At 43.8% G+C, this 20763-nt stretch overlaps 1 protein-coding gene across 2 annotated transcripts in view; it reads right to left on the bottom strand.

The window, feature by feature from the left end:
- Positions 1–20488, bottom strand: part of FOXO3 (forkhead box O3) — a 127884-nt gene extending 107396 nt beyond the window's left edge. The window contains exons 1-2 of one of the 2 annotated variants that reach the window (XM_075862248.1): positions 19421–19667; positions 13365–13413 (exon numbers count right to left, since the gene is read on the bottom strand). In XM_075862248.1, the coding sequence (XP_075718363.1) occupies positions 13365–13413; positions 19421–19578 (207 nt within the window). In that variant the 5' untranslated portion in view covers positions 19579–19667. Of the gene's footprint in view, positions 1–13364; positions 13414–19420 lie in introns of both variants that reach the window. The other variant, XM_075862246.1, reaches the window with a different exon arrangement.
- Positions 20489–20763: the final 275 nt, after the last annotated feature.

Raw genomic sequence — 20763 nt, 5'->3', positions numbered from 1 at the left:
GCTACAGAAGTGGTCAGGATTCTGAATACATATCACGTCCTGACTGGAGGTAATGTATATTCATTGTCAGGACACTGCAGTAACGTTATACTGTGTTTATGTGGCAGCACATATCGCTATCTGCAGTGTAAGTGAATGGAGAGAAGTGTATGACGCTGATTGGTCAGCGTCATACACTCCTCTGTACAACGCCCACTTGACCATATAGTAAAGCACGACAGTTGTCCATTGAGAAACTCATTAACATAAAGCCAATATAGGTCATAACTCTTTAAAGGGGTTGTGTCATGAAGACAACTATTTTTTTAACTGAAATCCGTCACAAATGTTATTACCAGGATAAGCAGAGTCTGGCTATACATTTTCCCAGTATCGGCCGATGGCAGCCATGTAATGTGTTGACAGACAGGTCCGCCAACAGAGTGAGAGCCGCTGTCTGTTCTGGCTTATAAAATGGGGTTCGTAATGGGAGATCCCCCGTTTTTGACATCCATATGCCCTATTAGGGCATATGGGCAGTGGTGGTCTTTAGAGGATTCCTGGGAGACTCATGGCATACACTGCTTGTTTACAACTACTCATCGTGCAGACTAAAATATGCACCAGCAAGTTCAACTCCACTAGCGATCAAGTCATAAAACAAGGATCCTTCAAGTCTGAACAGTCTGCTACAGAGTGAGGTGACAAAAAATACACTGCACTCCAAGAACAAAAATATGTTACACATTAATAGTTCATCCAGGCTTGAAAGGAAAAGATGGGATTAGACGATAAATCTGGCAATAGTGTTTATGGAAAAGATTCATATTTCTTGGTACTGAATGTACCAGGACTTACACGGGAAGTAAACAATGATCTGTACATGTTAGCTTGGTGTGTTTGAGCGTGTATGCAATCTTAATTCTGCTAGGCTGTGAATTCTTTACTTGGAGTTATGAAAGGAGCATGTCAAAAGGTCTCCAGTTGCTGGCTGCAGCTGACTGCAAGCCAAAGAAAACTAAAACAAAGGCCTAGTTCAGAAACCGTCTGCACTTTCCCTGGGCTATCCAAGTTACTCTCTGGATCACAGAAAAAGGAAAAAAAGGGTAAAGGGTTGGCATTTCAGGGTTTTTACAAATGTTAGAAACTAAAAAAGGCGCAAATAACTGTAAGCAGTCCAAAAGAAACATATGTAAACAAACAAAAATATTACATAGAATAAGGAATAAGATGTCAGATGCAACAGTCTCGCCTACAGTTCTGGAATGGCTTGTGTCTGTATTAAAGCGGTATTCCCAACTCAGACATTTATGACATATCCACAGGATATGCTATAAATGTCTGATAGAGGCGAGTGACCCCCGTTCTCGATATGCCATAGAGGTCTGAATTGGGAATAACCCTTTAATCAGAAGATAAGTTGCAATGCTATGTTCACTCGGTTGAGCTGACACCTGAACTTTTAGAGCCTCTGTAGGATTTACATGCATCTAAAAGTGGTAGTATATTACGTGAATTAATGACAAAATTTAAATGTACTTCATTTACTACAACTCTTTGAATGAAAAGCAATTATAGGGTACGTCTAAAATAAGGCAAAACTTAGTTTGTTAAATGGGCACTAACTTTTCAAACAACTTATGCTAATCTGGTATTATACCGAACAGATCTATACGGTTAAAATTTACTTGTTTTATTGACACAAATTTTGTGTGAAGTTACTGAGTTAATGCCACTAGGTGTCTCCCTTCCTGTAATCTGCTGTCCACCCCCTGTTGTCAAGCAAAATCCATCTCTAGTTCCAGAGTAGAGGAGACAGACTGCAGGAAGTGGGAGTGTGTCTCCTCACAGCCTACCTATACAAGGCTATGGAGAGGGGAGGGGGAGCAGCAGAAGGGAGCAGGGAGAGAAAGATAGACACCCTGCCAATACAAGCCTATGGATAGCAGAGGTGGGAGTAGGAGGAGAGAGGGGACACTGGATGCTAGTAAAAGTTATATGTCACCCCAGTGCTGGATTCTCAGCTACAGGGCCATCCTTTGCCTTTTTCAGGGCCCAGGACAAGCCCCCTGCACAAAAATCACCAATGTGAGAATTCTACGGTATAGCATAGGCAAAGAAAGAAATACTGTATATGAACGCATAAAACATTTTCCATTCACTATGCTTAAAGAATAAACCAGCAAATAATCAAATAAACACCAAGGGCTGACCCCAATTACTCAACCAGTCCGATCGATATACATAGCCCTGACTCATTTCCACTAGATCAGGTGTACCAACAGTGTTGGGTCAGCTTGTGGAAAACGAACCACCAGATTGCCCGGCAAGCACTAGTTGAGGATTTGTTAGGTGACCCATGCTGTCCGTTCAATTTATTAATCTCAACAAATGATATGCTTAGATACAAAGACCCAGCAGCCAGTATCACACATGAAAGGCTTAGATACAAGTCCCGAACAGTGCGTATCACACTTTATAGACTTCGATAAATGGCCCCAGAATCACTTACAATAGGCTCAAATACAGGTCCCCAGCAGAGTATCACACATGATATGCTAATGATCAGGGCCCAGCACAGTATCCACCATATACTTAACCAGTCACCGCTCCTGAGTCAGGTCCTTGACGCCTCTGGGCACAGCACTGGGTCCTGACGCCGTTCACTTATGTTCAGTACTGTTCTGTAGACAGTCTCCATTGCTGCCTGCCCCAACATCATACCTATTGCAAAAATCGGTATACTACATATAGCAACTAGGAACTTAAAGAGGCTCTGTCACCACATTATAAGTGCCCTATCTCCTACGTAAGGAGATGGGTGCTATAATGTAGGTGACAGTAGTGCTTTTTATTTTAAAAAACGATTGTTTTCACCACTTTATTAGCGATTTTAGTTTTATGCTAATGAGTTGCTTAATGCCCAAGTGGGCGTGTTTTTACTTTAGACCAAGTGGGCGTTGTACAGAGGAGTGTATGATGCTGACCAATCAGCGTCATGCACTCTTCTCCATTCATTTAGGCAGCGCATAGGGATCCTTTTTGATCGCTATGTGCTGTCCTATACTTACACATTAACAATACTGAAGTGTTTAGACAGTGAATAGACATTCCACGGGATGTCTATTCACAATCTCTGCACTTCGTTACTCTGTCTGTAGTAGTTACAGCAGAGGAAGCGTAATCTCGCGAGATTACGCTGTAGATGACAGGTTACAACGAGATTACGCTTCCTCTGCTGTAACTACCACAGACAGAGTAACGAAGTGCAGAGATTGTGAATAGACATCCCGTGGAATGTCTATTCACTGTCTAAACACTTCAGTATTGTTAATGTGTTAGTATAAGACAGCAAATAAGGATCTAACAGGATCCCTATGCGCTGCCTAAATGAATGGAGAGGAGTGCATGACGCTGATTGGTCAGCGTAATACACTCCCCTGTACAACGCCCACTTGGTCTAAAAGTAAAAATACGCCCACTTGGGCATTAAGAAACTCATTCGAATAAATCTAAAATCGCTAATAAAGTGGTGAAAACAGATCGTTTTTTTAAATAAAAAGCATTACTGTCACCTACATTATAGCGCCCATCTCCTTATGTAGGAGATAGGGCACTTATAATGTGGTGACAGAGCCTCTTTAAGAAGTATATGGTAGACATGCTTATCCAGCTACATTCTGTGAATGTGAAATGGGCAGTGAAATTGTTATACCATCATGTAGCTATATTAGCTCTATTTCCTGAAATTAGATAAAGTGCTAAAAAAACGGCACCAAGATGCATTTCAGGTCAATGAATAACTTCATAAGTTTGTAAATTCAGAAACCAAAGGAAACCATAAAAAAAAAAAAAAAGAAGTTTAAAAAATGAAGTTACAGGAAAGCTTATACAAGCCAGTCATCTGGGCGTGCAAACACCCTCGTCTGTAAAGCACAAGAACAAAAGCATTAAACATACAGCCCTCCTGTACACAATTGACTGATGCTAATAGATCCCATTTTCTTATTACTGGGACCCACAGGAATTGTAAAGTGTATTTATGCTGCCAGAAATCCTCAGGATACTAATCTGCAGTGAAGGAGGTGGTGGGGGAACGAACAAAACAAAAATTAAGGTGCTGGTAATAAAATACACTGGATTATTTGATCGCCAGACAGATTTAAAAGCAGGTTGTTGTTTTTTTAAAAGTGTAAAAAGTGTTATGGCCTTCTTCATTTAAAGAGGCTCTGACACCAGATTTTCAAACCCCTTACAGTAACGTTTGTTTTTTCTTCAAAAAACGAGCATTTTTGGCCAACTTATGACCATTTTTATATTTATGCAAATGAGCCTTTCTTAAAGGGGCTGTCACCAGATTATAAGTGCCCTATCTCCTACATAATCTGATCGGCGCTGTAATGTAGATAACAGCAGTGGTTTTTATTTTGAAAAACGATCATTTTTGAGCAAGTTATGAGCAATTTTAGATTTTGTTTCTTAATGCCCAACTGGGTGTGTTTTTACTTTTAACCAAGTGGGTGTTGTAAAGAAGTGTATGAGGCTGACCAATCAGCGTCATACACTTCTCATTGTTCCAGCCCAGCATGATCCACAGGACAGTGAGATTGTACAGTGAAAGAAGCTGGGCTGGAACAATGAGAAGTGCATGTCACTGATTGGTCAGCCTCATACACTTCTTCACAACACCCACTTGGTCAAAAGTAAAAACACGCCCAGTTGGGCATTAAGAAACTAAATCTAAAATTGCTCATAACTTGCTAAATAAAAACCACTGCTGTTATCTACATTCCAGCGCTGATCAGATTATGTAGGAGATAGGGCACTTATAATCTGGTGACAGAGCCTCTTTAAGTACAACTGGGCGTGTTTAAAGTTATGTCCAAGTGGGCGTGTATTGTGTGTGTACATCTGGGCGTTTTTACTTGTTTTACTAGCTGGGCGTTGTGAATAGAAGTGTATGATGCTGACGAATCAGCATCATCCACTTCTCTTCGTTAACACCCAGCTTCTGGCAGTGCACAGACACACAGCGTGTTCTCGAGAGATCACGCTGTGACGTCACTTCCTGCCCCAGGTCCTGCATCGTGTCGGACGAGCGAGGACACATCGGCACCAGAGGCTACAGTTGATTCTGCAACAGCATCGGCGTTTGCAGGTAAGTCGATGTAGCCTGTCGCCTGGTGCCGATGTGTCCTCGCTCGTCCGACACGATGCAGGACCTGGGGCAGGAAGTGACGTCACAGCGTGATCTCTCGAGAACACGCAGTGTGTCTGTGCACTGCCAGAAGCTGGGTGTTAACGAAGAGAAGTGATTCGTCAGCATCATACACTTCTATTCAAAACGCCCAGCTAGTAAAAGAAGTAAAAACGCCCAGATGTTACACACAATACACGCCCACTTGTACATAACTTTAAACACGCCCAGTTGTACTTAAGGCTCATTTGCATAAATATAAAAATGGTCATAACTTGGCCAAAAATGCTCGTTTTTGAAAAAAAAACGTTACTCTTATCTACATTGCAGCGCCGATCTGCTGCAATACGAGATAGGGGTTTGAAAATCTGGTGACAGAGCCTCTTTAAGGACCACCAACCCCTCCCCACCACATAGGTCCTCTAAACATTCTTCCTGGCAGGTCATTTCAAATTTATGCAAAGGCAACGGTTGTGGTTTTATTTGGGTACTGTATGGCACAATTATGTAAGTATTATATGGCCAAATTATGCGAGCACTGTCTTATTGTGCTTCATTTGGCACTAAATGAAGGTATTGTTGGAAGTAGGGATGTCACGATACCAGAATTTGGACTTCGATACCGATACTTTGTGTAGTATTGCTATTTCGATACCAATTTCGCTACTTTGCCAACAGTAAAAAAAAAAAAAAAAAAAAGTAAAAAGTTCTTCCGTTTTCTGATGTGAGGCGCGTGGTGTGATGAACTTTGAATGTGCTTCACATTAATAGTAATTAACCCCATCATGTTTCCCAGTCATAATGGGTTCATGTGTAAGGTACATGATGGGGTTAATTACTATTAATGTGAGGCACATGGAGGTTAAAAATTCATCACACCTCGCGCCCCACAATAAGTGATAGAAAGCAGTTTTTTTTACAGCGTACACATCATAAATGATGCCAAAAAATTGTTTTTACTTTATTTTTAAACGTTAATGTACTAATATATCTATAGAGAAGCAATGGTTGGCTGTTCAGCCATCTGGAAAGGCTATAATGTCCGTTTCCAAATGATTTTACATATGGGAAACCGCTGCCAATCTTCTCAGGAGAACAGCTGCAATACTGCGCCATTGTTTGGCTAAACCAATGAAATTCAAGTCTTCAATTTGTAAAAGCAGATGACAAAAAGGGGTTAATGACAGAAAAAAAAAAAAAAGACAGAAAACATTCCTTCACGTCTTGTCAATGCTGAAAATAAAGTTATGTTTTACTTTCTGTACAGGGGATCCCGTAAAAGAGTATGACTGACTAGGACTTGGTTCACTGTTTACAAAATGGAGCACATGAGGAGAGGTTATGACACGCCGCTTGTATCCTTTCAGAATCGCAGTCCTTACGCACCGAGGAGATTAGAAACAGATGTGTCTACATCTGGCACCGCTCATCCTCCTCCCACAATGTTACAAGAGCTGGATACTTCTAGAAGGATGTAGTGCTGGCTTAGTGATTGAGGAAATCTTCCATGACGGGGGATGTCAGAACGATGACTACAAGTCACTTCTGGCTCATCTGTCTAGGATTGTAAAAATAAAAAAAAAAACGTAAAAATAAACAAATCCGGCAAAGTGCGTAAGAGTACTTTATATGGCAACCTCCCGGAAAAGATTCCTTGTACTGCTCAGAATCTACGAAAGTGGAACAAGTCTAAATACCGCCCCAAAAAGACATGAACCGAAAAGAGATGTTTTTGTAAAGACCATTAAAGGCGTTCTTATTTTGCATTTGGTGAATATTATACGCAAAGAAGGTTTTCATGCCCCGTGTGGCAAACATTTCCTTTTTGGAAAAAACGAAGATGTAAGGCGACTACCGTTCTACCACTGAACATCTTTACAGCTAGGTTCAGTGTGGTTTTTTTTTACGGGCCGTACGTATTACATAAAAAGCGGAGTCAAACATGACTGTATTTGACAGGATCGGCTGACGATATAATGTGTCTGGGGTCTCTCGATGGCAGATGTTGGGGTACAGAAAAACCGGGCGTGTGGGACAGTAGTTATTCACCTCTCAATATTCAAGTAAACATGTAGGCCAAGTCGCGATATGGCTGCTGACTAAACATCCATCTCATACATATTGCCGGATTAGTTTTCTTTACACGTCTCTGTTCAGGAGCCTCTACACTGCGTCCTTAGGAACATGCACCATTATCATCCATGTATCGTAGGTAATTAGATAGAAGTATATTAGTAAATGACTGACTGTTTATCAATAAAAAGGACTCCCATAAGGAGAACAGGAATATTTTGCAGAGCATCTATGCAGCCTGTTAACTTCAGCCTCTGTAAACTACGTCATAGACAGAATACATTAGGCCTCAGTGACGGATTTGGCTAATAGCGAACGATGCAGCTTCTATTTATGAGAATACATAGAAGCTGCATCTGAAAAAAAAACAAAAAAAAAAAACATACATTTAATTTTAAAAAAAAATCCCACAAAAGGCATCCATAGCCTTAAAGGCTTTGTGCACGCAAATTTCTCATGTATTTGTTATGCCAAAACCAGGAACGGAATCTTATAGGAGGGCCTTATAGATCTGCGCTCGATCCAATTCTGGTTTTGGCTAAGGGCTTATCCACGCGTAGTGGAATTGCTACGTATTTTCCGTCCGGAATTGCGGACAGAAAATACGCAGCAGAATACAGTAGCAGAAAAAATCTCATCCACACACTGCGTAAAATTTTTGACCAGAAATTGACCTTCTGCGCGTATATTTCGTACCGCAGCCTGTTGTGGAAAGTGGCCTGAATTGCTGCATTTTTCAGAGAAGATATCACCATCTCCTAAAATTGAGAAAAAAAAATTCTGCCGCAATTCCGTTAGCTGTGGACAAACCCTTAACGCATGGAAAATATGCACTGGTGTGAACAAAAGTTGAAACAGAAAAATTGTAAAAAAAAAAAAAAAAAAATTTTTTACCTTTTCTGTCGATTTTTCCCTAAATAAGACCTACGAAATTAAAATTATATCAGCTGCAATTTTGAATAATAAGAAATCCCTATGTGTCCCGCAAAAAAATAAATAAAAATAATAATCTGGGACTCAACTAAGAAATAAAACAAACAAAAAAAATTAAAAAACAGAAAGAAGGTTGTCACCTTTAGGCTATGTTCACACGGAGTATTTTGGGGGAGGAATATCTGCCTCAAAATTCCGTTTGGAACTTTGAGGCAGATATTCCTCTCCCTGCACGCCGATTTTCGCGGCAATTATCGCGCCGTTTTTCGCCCGCGGCCATAAAACAGCGAGAAATACACTTTCTCCTGCCTCCCATTGAAGTCAATGGAAGGTCAGAGGCGGAAGCGCCCGAAGATAGGGCATGTCGCTTCTTTTTCCCGCGAGGCAGTTTTACTGCTCGCGGGAAAAAGACGCCGACGCCTCCCATTGAAATCAATGGGAGGCGTTCTCGGGCCGTTTTTGCCGAGTTTTGAGACGCGGTTTCCGAGTCAAAAAACTCAGCAAAATACCCCGTGTGAACATAGCCTTAGGGTTTGTTCACACGCTTAGCAAAAAAGTCTGAAAATACAGGTCTGCTTTGAAGGGAAAACAGCTCCTGATTTTCAGACGTTTTTTAAGCCACTCGCGATTTTTACGTCGTTTTTTGCGCCCGTTTTGGGAGCGTTTTTCTATAGAGTATGAAAAACGGCTCCAAAAACGTCTTAAGAAGTGACCTGCACTTCTTTTCCGCTGCCATTTTTTCCACGGCCATTTTTCAAAACGGCCGCGTAAAAAAACAGCCCGTCGGAATAGAACGCCGTTTTTTCCATTGAAATTATTGGACAGATGTTTTGAGGCATTCTGTGCCCGATTTTTGGGCCGTTTACGGGCCAAAAAATAGGTCATGTGAACATCAGAATTACAAAAAGTGAAATCTTTCTCTGAGCATCAACACTCCTGAAAGGGTTAAAGGGATTTTCTAACTCACAAACACGTATGGCATATCGATAGGATATACAATGAATTTGATAGGTGGAGCCCGATTTGATTGGTAAAACTACACCCAACCCTGAGAACGATGGTCCGGTGTGTCCCATATGAAGAGGCGAGAAGGCCTTGCATGCACGCTCAATCTTCATAATTTTAGGATACAAGAACAGCGGAGCTCACAATTGATGACAGAAATGTAAGTAGTAGGAAAAGCCCTTTAAGCATAATCATATGTTGCGGACATGGCCCAAATTCTGCAATCTGATTTTGAAAGATTTACCACTCCAAAGAAATGTCTAGTATGGTGCCATCCAGTTTACTAATAAAGAACATACGAATCAAAGTTAAGAATTTTAGGTCTCTTGGCCCTATGATAACTGCAGGAAGGTAGTCATTCCTCAACCGTGTCCAAATGGATATTGTAAAAAAATAAAATGCATTTCTGTGCCCCAGCAAACTTGTCAAACAATTCAGTCACACTCTTAGGGAACGAACCGCTACTACTGGCCCCATGACAAGAGGTTAGCAGCAAGTTGGTAACATATTGGAAAAATGGAATTTTTTATCCATTGATAGAAGGCGATATGTCATTTTCAAGGCTGAGCTCGTTCATTTGTATGATCGCCAATAAAGGCGGTGTGAAGGATTATTTACTTTTCTATTAGACCAGGACAAAATGTCTTGGCCTGCTTTACCAACAAGATCCATGTGAAACATGCAGTACATCCCTTTGACGTCACACTTTGCTTGAAACCAGATTTAATACTGTGTTGTAATTCTACATCATTTTGCCCATTACATGAGAGTAAACATAGGTATTTCATAATCATAGTGACGCTAACATATTATATTAAGGAATTACATTACAAGCAATTTCCCAAATTAATGCGATTATAAGAGGACGGCGGTGTGGGTTCTACGGGTTATCAGAATGGCAGAAGATACAATAACTGCTTGATGGAGGTTCTTTAACCCCTTAATGACCGCCGATATGCCTTTTCACGTCGCTGCATCAGAAGTAAACAGAGCAGGGAGCCGTTAAATCTCCCTGCTCTCAGCTGCCAGAGGTAGCTGAGGGTTGGGGGCATCACTGCTCGAACGGGTGAGATCGATATTAGTATCGATCTCACCCGTTTAACTCCTCAGATGAAGTGCTCAACAGCGGACGCCACATCTGAGTTGTTTTGGAGAGAGGGAGGGAGCTCGCTCTCATCCCACTGACACCCGGCGATAAGATCGCCAAGTGTCTGTGTCTCCGATGGCAGCCGGGGGCCTAATAAAGGCACCCAGGTCTGCCTGTAGTGAATGCCTGCTAGGTTGTTTCTTTTGTGAAAGAGCAACTCCCAGCATATCCTTACCATGGTTTGTGCCATGCTGGGAGCTGTAGTTTTACGCCATACAAACCTATGCGGTAGGGGTTACACGGAATTTGCAAATGATTTCTGTACTGAGCTGTATTAGTTCTGGTGCTGTATACGCGTAGCGAGCTTGGCTCTGGTGCTGTATACGCGTAGCGAGCTTGGCTCTGGTGCTGTATACGCGTAGCGAGCTTGGCTCTGGTGCTGTATACGCGTAGCGAGCTTGGCTCTGGTGCTGTATACGCGTAGCGAGCTTGGCTCTGGTGCTGTATACGCGTAGCGAGCTTGGCTCTGGTGCTGTATACGCGTAGCGAGCTTGGCTCTGGTGCTGTATACGCGTAGCGAGCTTGGCTCTGGTGCTGTATACGCGTAGCGAGCTTGGCTCTGGTGCTGTATACGCGTAGCGAGCTTGGCTCTGGTGCTGTATACGCGTAGCGAGCTTGGCTCTGGTGCTGTATACGCGTAGCGAGCTTGGCTCTGGTGCTGTATACGCGTAGCGAGCTTGGCTCTGGTGCTGTATACGCGTAGCGAGCTTGGCTCTGGTGCTGTATATTGGTACTGAGCTTGGGTATGGTGCCGTATATATATGTCAGAGCTTTGTTCTGGTGCTGTAATTATATAGGATATATTTATAACAACAAAACTGATGGAATGGTTTTTAATTCTGTATATTTAATCGGAACCGGTCTGGTAGTTTTAACCCCTTGAACCACCACCATGCGGCAATATTTCCAAACCTTCCCTTGTATGTTTTTTTTCAGATGCAGCAAAATCGATATTATCAACTTTTAAAATGGCACACACTATATGCAAATTATTCTATAAAGAGTCATGGGGCGGTGCCGCTATCCTGAAGAGCCACCTTTCCATGCTTGATTGACACCCCCTGCCTGTTATACATCACTACCAGTCTCCTCCAACTTTCTCGGATGCACCTTTGCCTTGTACTTCATGGGCACATACCGTGCAGCGAGGTGTACTCTGCCTGGCTTCCATCGCTGTACCGCGCATGCCAGGGAAGTACAAGGCAACGGCGCATCAGCAAGAGTTGGAGGAGGCTGGGAGTGATGTAGAACAGCCGGGGGATGTCAATCAAGATCTGGGGGGTGCCATTTAAATTTTCACCTCAGGCAGCAGAAAAGCTAGAATCGGCACTACTCATTATACAGCAGTAATGTCCTCCATGCTGCTGCACCCTCTATATACGTGATAGATAGAGATAGGAGAGCAGGATTCTCCTCTGTGTGCTGGGTATAGAAGACATGATAGCAGTTAGGCTCCGCCCACAAGCTTATAGAAAACTGAGAATTTAGAGATAATGCCTGCAGAGGTGAAAACTGATAAACAAAATGCAGAATACAAGTTATAATGGTCAGAAACCGCGTTATTCCTCGTGTAAACACGTGACAGCTTTTTCTGAAAAGTCACCTGAAAATTATGTTTATTTCAAATAACAAAAAAGTGTACAAATAACATGGTTAATAAACACATTGTTTTTTTTGTCCACGACCATTAAACAAACAAACAAAAACTTAAAGCATGCAGCCATGCAAATAAATCTAACACGTTTATGTCAATGTTCAATCAACAGAAATGCAAAATGAGAAATTACATTAATTGCAATACAACCAATACTATATACACATCATAACTTGCCATCATTGCAAATTACAGTATGTCGGATGTACATCTGGCCCATTAAAAATAAAAATAAACCAACGTCATATGTCGGATGCAACCAACAAACAAGCCGCAAACATATTCATGGCTTCCAGACGCAAAAGGTACACAAAAGGAAATTTGATTTTTCCGCTTCCAGGGAACAGAAAAAGCGTGTAGACCAATCAGAGGTGGGGACTATAAGAGAAAATGAATTAGTCGGGAGAATACTGGATGTTCATATCGGACACCAGAAACCTCAGGAGGTCCAAATATCAGACAGAACCTAATATTTTATTACATGTATCGCAGGAAAAACAAGTGTACGTCTTACAACATACATGTGAAACAAATGTACGCTCACCAGTGACAGAGGGTCAGCTGATCACGTCACATGACAGAGGGTCAGCTGATCACGTCAGTATAATTCTTAAACTAGGGTTTTTTTTTTTAAGGAAGGAACGGGTCTCCATATAGGTGCAAGCTATGATTAAGGCTTAAGGCCTGATTCAGATGTACGTGGCGTTTTTGCGCACGCAAAACACGCAGCGTTTTGCCTGCGCAAAAGCCACTTGACAGCTCCGTGTGGCAGCAGCATATTATGCGCGGCTGCGTGGTTTTCACGCAGCCGCCATCATTATGACACTCCATTTGGATGTTTGTAAACAGAAAAGCACGTGGTGCTTTTCTGTTTACATTCATCCTTTTGACAGCTGTTGCGCGAAACAGCCAGTTCGCACGGAAGTGCTTCCGTGCGACCTGCGTGGTTTTCACGCACCCATTGACTTCAATGGGTGCGTGATGCGCGAAATACGCCGAGATATTGAACATGTCGCGCTTTTTACGCAGCGGACAAACGCTGCGCAAAAAGCATGGACTGTCTGTACTGCCCCATATACTTCTATTGGTCCATGCGAGCCGCGTGAAAACCACGCGGGCTGCACGGACGCAATTCACGTTCGTGTGAATCCGCCCTAAGGGCGCAAGTCTTAAACACGTAAGCTAAATTTTCTGTCCTGTGATGACTTACTGTTGTGGAATTTTAAATGTTGAATTAATAAATGTGAAGTTTTATACATATCGACTGTGTGGATTTTAGCGCTGGAATCTCATACTTGTTTTTCCATCTAAAAAGAACACGTCCTGCTCCAGACACCTTCGTGCATGGATCCCACGTCCTATTCATTTGAATTTACCTGGGTGAGCGGACCTCCTTTTTCCCCTTCATCTGAAAAGTTACGTACGCTTTAAAAGAAAAAAAAAAAAACTCTTAACTAAGCTAAGAAGATACGTCACTTTCTACTTTCAAGCACTCAGTTGGCTCTATAGTGGCCAATCATGTTCTACATTTGCTGTAAGAACCAAGATGAGATTTCCATCTTAGACGCTTCTTTAGAATATCTAAAGAAGGAAGCGGATGCACCTGGAGATCTAGCTGAAGTGTGAGGCCCCACGTCTGGGTTTTGCCACGCTTGTCCATAAATCATGACGACCATAATAAAACCATAACAAAGCCACAAAGTATATATAGTATGCCAATACAATTGCATATGTCTGCAATTGACAAAAAAAAACCAAAAACACTTGTATATCTAAGGCCTCATGCACACGAACGTGCTTTTGCGGCCGCAATTCCCCCGAAAATCCATGGGAGAATTGCGGCCCTATTCATTTCTATGGGGCCATGCACACGACCGTAGTTCTTACGGTCCGTGCATGGCAGCGGGTCGGGCTCATTGAAAATAATGGCCGCGGCCATGTTCATGGCCCACGATTTACGGGCGGCTCGTGGCTGACAGTCCGCTGCCTGCCGGCCGACACGAACATCACGGCCGTGCACATGGCTACGGTCGTGTGGATGAGGTCTTAAAGGGGTTGTCCAGGCTCGGGGCTGTTTTTTACACTGATTACCTATCCACAGTATAGGGTCATTAGTATATGATGGGTGGGGGTCCGACACCAAGACCCCGCACCGATCAGCTGTTCCAGCTGCCTCAGAGTGCTGGGAGCTATGCAGGGGTCAATGACTGAAGCAGAAGGCTTTAGTCACTGTATAGCAGCCATGCTGGGTTATGCAGCTCTGCTCCTATCCACTTGAATAGGAGCAGAGCTGCAGTACTGCAGCACGGTCGCTATACATTGGTCGGAGCCATCTGCGTTTGGCACCGACCACTGCATAACTTCCCGGGGATAGGTCATCAGTATGAAAAGCCAACCACTGCCTGGACAACCCCTTTAACATACTTTTTTTTGCAGCTTTGAATAGCATAGCATGAATGATGACATAACTGATCTCATAGATACATATGGGCTTAGTTGGGTGTCCAGTGAAATTAGTAGCGATGCCGGAACTCTTACTAAACCAGATGCATGCAGCGTTTCTCCGTCCGGCTCCCCCTTAGGTGTCCATTTCTTTGTTGACAACAAAGAACTGGCCGGATACAACGGATATATGTCAACGCACCCTTAGTTGCCTTAGGCCAGGTTCACAAATAAAGTACTTGTTGAGGAATCCAACGGAAGGAAATGGGCTTCTAACAAACCTCATTCCCTTACAGCTTTACAAAGTACACCGCGGATTCCAGACTAGATTTGAAAATCTGCAGCATGCCCCATCTGTTGCGGAAATGCAGTGGATTTTCACCACGGATCCCATTCATCGAAATGAGTAAAATCTGCAGCTGCATCCTCACCAAAATCCATAAAACATGCAGAATTCTTTGATGATTTTGTTGCAGATTTGTAGACTGGTTCACAGCGTAATATTTATTGTATAAGTGAACTCCGCCTTATTGTGTGTTTTTGACTGCATGCTAATCAGTGTGTAATAGGTGATCCTGTGGGATCTTTAAAGGGAGCCTGTCACCAGAACTTCCGTTTTGAACTAGCAGACTTTTTTGTCAGCCGTTGTAAATCGGCAGTACTGCACATGTGTTGGTGACGTCATCAGTGCATGCTCAGTAGTGTCGATTACAGCGGTGGACCTATTGTTTACACTGCGCATGCACCGACTAAGATGCAGGAACGCACGCGGGTTCACTACAGTAAGAGGCCAGGTGTGAACTCGGCGAGTACGCTGCCTGGCCCATGTCAATCACACCCAGCAGGGGTTAAACAGGGCAATGTCACGATAGCATTTTGGTGCAACAGAGACGCCCTCGTTGCACTGAAATGCTAATTTGCATAAATTTAGAGTGTTTTTAATGCAAAGCAGGCACCCTGGGGAACAAGGGAAACATTTAAAATCAGATTAGCATACTGCTAGTTCAAAACAAAGTTCTGGTGACAGACTCCCTTTAACCGTCACATTTTTTTTTTATTCAAGTGTATTCCATTTCCAGTCACATATTTGGCAACTTTTCTGTCCCGTAATGCTGGATTAATGGATTTAGATGTATATGACATTAGCCCTTTAATAAAAATTTTAAGGTGGAAAGCAGTAGTTGACAAATCATAAGACCTGCCACAAGAGCACATTCAGAAGTGCCGGATAACTTCACCAGTTTAGCAGCAAATCCATGTATTGAAAAGAATGAAATCTGTAGCATGCCCTAAAATCCGCGTGGAGGTGTTTTCGCAATGCGTGAATGGCGTTTTGTAAAAATCCGCTCACTTGCGTTGTACTGTACTTTGTTGCAGATTTTCAGTGTGGAATCCACACTGAAAATCCACATCAGATCTGCTGCATCCGAGTGTGGCCTTCGCTGTGGGTTTACGAGCTGGACACACAAACAAACTAGCTCAGTTCCCATTCCCTTTGCATTCCATTCAATCTTCACAATCATTTATACAGTATTCATGATAAAGATCCATTAAAAACAATGGTGGATTATTGCAAGGTCTGTATTGTTTATTTTGAGGCTAAATTATACATTAAAGGTTGTCTCACGATGACAATTCCTGTACATATGCTCTATTAGGCCAGGATCACACATGTAGTTTTGACGCAGTTTTTAGTAAAGTTTTTTTTAAGCCAAACACAGGGGTGGACAGAAAAGAAAGGAGGTGTAACCGTCTTTTCTTCATACCTTTCCTTCCAAATCCACTTCCAGCTTTGGCTCAAAAAAACTGCACTAAAAACTGTATTGAAACTTTGTGTGTGATCCTAACCTTAGGCTTCCTTCTTTCCATACACTATATGGACAAATGTATTGGGACCTCTTAATTGAATTCAGGTGTTTCTTCCAGTCCCATTGCCACAGGTGTATAAACTCCAGCACCGAGCCATGCGGTCGCCTTTACAAACATTTGTGAAAGAATGGATCGTTCTAAAGAGCTCACCGATTCCAGCGTGGTACTGTGAGGGTATGCCACCGTTGCTACATGTCAGTTTGTGACATTTCTTCCCTCCAAGATATTCCGTGATCAACTGTGAGTGGTATCATTGCAAATAGGAACCAAAGCAACTCAGCCACAAAGTGGCAGACCACGTAAAGTTGAGGTGCAAAGTGAATAAAAGTCACCAATGCTCCGCTGACTTAATAACTGCAGAGTTCCAAACCTCCTCTGCCATTATCAGCAAAACAAAAAATAAAAAAAAGTGTGCCTAGGAGCTTCATGGCATGGGTTTCCATGGCCGAGCAGCTGCATGCAGGCCTTACATTACCAAGCACAATGCCAAGTGTCGGATGGGGTGGTGTAAAGCACGCCACCACTGGACTATGGAGCAGTGGAAACGTGATCTGTGAAGTGAAGAGTCACGCTTCTCTATCCGGCAGTCTGATGGACCAGTCTGGGTTTGGCAAATGCCAGGAGAATGTTAACTGTCTGACTGCATTTGGTGGAAGAGGGATAATGCTATGGGGTTGTTTTTCAGGGGTTGGCCTAGGCCCCTTAGTTCCAGGGAAAGGAGATCTTAATGCTTCAGCATACCAAGACATTTTGGACAATTGTATGATTCCAACTCTGTGGGAACAGTTTTAGGAAGGCCCTTTTCAATTCCAGCATGACTGTGCCGAAGGTCTTCTCGGCCAACATCAGTGTCTGACCTCCTTCTGGACTTATAGGCGTAGAAAGCCGTCCCAGAAGATTGGAAGCTGTTTTAGCTACAAAAGGGGACCAACTCCATATTAATGCCTATGGATTTAGAATGGGATGTCATAAAAGCTCCTGTAGGTGTAATGTGTAGGTGTCTCAACACTTTGGTCCATATAGTGCATCTAAACGAGGAGGTTAGATGGAAAGGTCATCTTGGTTCTTGCCGGTCTTACATAGATGTTGATTCATTTGAACGTGTGCCATGTAATACTACATTGTGGCAGGGCTTTACTGTCTCCAGCAATGATTGGAGTCAGACTCTCTGCGATCAGCTGATCACCTTTCTTTAGAAGAGGAGCTGTCATGGTCTGTCAAGCCCTTTATAGGCAGGTTGTCTCTAATGGGGTCTTGATAGTCAACACATACAAACATAGGCATGTGAAAATTTGTCAATAGCCATTCCCTAGAGATAATGACAGATTTCAAAAACCTGACCTGGTTCTCAGATACTAAAGTGGAATTCTACCTTCCCATCTTCTACTGCCCTCGCCTGAATTAGAAAACATTCAAGCTCAATGTAGTCGTGGATCAGTGTATTTTCTCTCAATGTCCTGGTGATTAAAAATAACTAAAAACATGTTCATTTATTCTTATTACCATAAAGAGAATTCTTTATTGAAAAATAAAAACACTTTGGCCCCATGCACACGACTGTAGATTTCATCCGTAATTACGGACCCATTCATTTCTATAGCCGACGGACGCCTTCCCGTAGAAAGGCTCCGCAAAAGAGAAGACATGTCCTATTTTTTGCTTTTTACGGACCGTGCTCCCATACTTTATATGGGTGGCTGTCTGTGACCGTCAGTGCCCGTAATCACGGATTGTGATTACGGGCACGGTTGTGTGCATGGGGTCTTTGTCTGATGTAAACACTAGCTGCACTGTCATGTGTGGTCTATGACTCAGTGCATGAACGGCATGCAGATACACTGAGCCGGGGGCAAGTGGGGACAGTAGTGTGATGCAGGAGGAACTTTTTTGTTTTGTTTTTAAAAGATTTGTTATATAATAAAAAAAATAAAACAACAACAATGAAAGCCCAGAACCTGCTGTAGTCCTAGGATTACAAGAGTAATTGTACGGCAGCGATATATAATATCTTTGGCTGGGAGTGTGGACTAATAGGGTGCGCTGGAAGGAAAGTATGATGACCAAATCACCAGTAATGCAGGCCACACCACTCACGAGCGCAGTATGATCACTACTTTACATATATACCTGATGGAAGGCGGTTTTAATCACCATAATTATTATATTTAATAGTCAATCATTGAAACACTGCAGGATCAATGCTGACTAGGAAGTGCAGCTTCCCAAATATTTGTAGTACGGTCACTTTTTAACCCTAGCAGTTTTATTTACAGGGAAATCCATACAGTAACAGGATTAGGGTGTCATATACAGTCCTATGCTATATACATCATGTAAATACTGGTCATCTTATGCGAAGATTCAGGCTTTCAGCATTTATCAAGGATTGAGACGATGGAATATACGTTTGGCATTGTAGAGGATTGCTAGCTCCCTATTGTAAGGCATTGTGAATGTTATTTTATGGACTGGTTGTATGTAAACAAACAGCACATCGCTCCATCAGTGCTTTGGATTCTGCGTATAGTATGTGTTGACATTTCAACCAAAAGTGCGGATCTCGGTGGGTTCATGGCTGCAGGTGGGATTCTTTGTTTACATGCGTCCCATTGATAACGCACGCCTATAGATCAGCATATGTAAACATACACCACCCCCTTCCTGTAGCAGTGAAGAGCCCCTCCTGTTCACCCAATTTCAACACGGAGATATTAGCAATTTAGAACACTACACCTATCATAGCACACTGATCACTTACATTTTGTCCATCACTCCTACGACAGATCTATGGATTGATGTAACAGTGCACCCTATACTGCCCACAGGAATCCCAAGATTAGCGCTCGACAGAGCAGAATACGAGTTTAGAACACTACATCTGCTATTAGTATATATATACACACACACACACACACACACACACACACACACACACACACACACAGTGTTTAGAAATCTATACACACATACATATCCACCGGTATCTATAGATAAGCTGCCCGTGCCGTGTTATGCCATGTCTCCACATCGTGTGCCCGCTGAGGTTGGCAGTGTGCCCTGCTGCCAGTCAGTTTACACGTGTCCCCGATACAATGCTGTCACACACTCACGTCTCTCTCACCTTCCAGCCGGCGGAGCTGTTGCTGTCCCCCTTGTCCTTGAAGTAGGGTACGGAGCGGACCATCCAGTCGTAGATCTGGGACAGGGTGAGCCTCTTGTCCGGGGAGCTCTCGATGGCCCTGGTGATGAGGTCTGCATAGGACATATTTCCCCAGGCATTCCTGCGGGACGAACACTTCCTCTGCTGCCCGGCCGCCCCGCTGGCAGCGCTCCCTCCAGCCCCCAGCGCAGTTTGCACCGTCTCCACTCCACCAACCGGAGCGGCCAGCACCGTCATCGCTGCCACATCCCCGCCGCTCAGCAGCAGCAGCGTCCCTCTCTCTCCAGAGTCTCCGGCTGCAGCGGCGGACACCTCTTCATCATCGTCGTCTTCCTCCGGGATCATGGACGACGCGTCCCCAGCCATGCCAGGCTTAGACGGACTAGCCTGAGAGTCGGGGCGCTGCAGGGGCCAAGTGCAGGAGCGGGGCCGGCTCTGCGGCTCGAAGTCTGGGTCTATATCCAAGTCCCCGGTCGGAGAGGCGGGTGGCAGAGCGGCTGCCATGCTGGCTAACTTGCCAGAAACCACGGTAAATGCCAACGTCTGTAGTAGAATGTGTGGAGCGCTGCGCGGAATACAGGACAGGGTCTAGCGGTGCAGGTACACGGCGTGTCCCCCTTCGTGCATCACGCGGGGTCTAGATGGGCTCCATGTCTTCTCCGTGTACTCTTTGTCCCAGGCTCAGAGTGTACACATGAATCCCTGCTGTCACATGCACACAGCAGCATCTACCTCCCTGCGGCTCACTATTGTATACATCCGTCCATGTGCAGCCCTGGTATCTGCACATCACCTCCCTGCTCCGCTGCTGCCATCTTGACAATTCCCCACACCTCACTCAGGTCCCTTCTTGGTGTAGCGGTGAAGATGCAGCGGCTCTGCCAAGGAACGAGGCAGTCACGGCTGGCAAATTGCGTCCTTATCTGCTGGGCACAGGCAGGACGAGGCGGGCGGTGCACTCAGCCTGTCACCCTGCACAGCGCCGCTCACTTCCACATTCCCCTCCTGACAAGTACAGCCCGCTCCACTAACACTAGTGAGAGGCACACGCAGGGTGCAGACAACCTAACCCTGCCAGTCCTGCCCACTGGGAGGAGGCACAGATGGGAGGAGAGGCCTCAGCACACTCCTTCACTGCTGCATTCCGCCATAGCCACCACAACACTGCTGTCTACTGTCTGCTCTTTGTACACATCAGCCATATACACACGTTATTGTGGTATACTATGCCTGGAAATAGCAGCTGGTATATGCCCATGGCACCGCAACATAACCAAATGAATTGTGAGGAAAATGGAAACCAC

The sequence above is a fragment of the Rhinoderma darwinii genome, chromosome 4 (assembly GCF_050947455.1).
Source record: "Rhinoderma darwinii isolate aRhiDar2 chromosome 4, aRhiDar2.hap1, whole genome shotgun sequence".
Classification (NCBI taxonomy): domain Eukaryota; kingdom Metazoa; phylum Chordata; class Amphibia; order Anura; family Rhinodermatidae; genus Rhinoderma; species Rhinoderma darwinii.
This window is presented reverse-complemented; position numbering and strand designations above follow the sequence as displayed.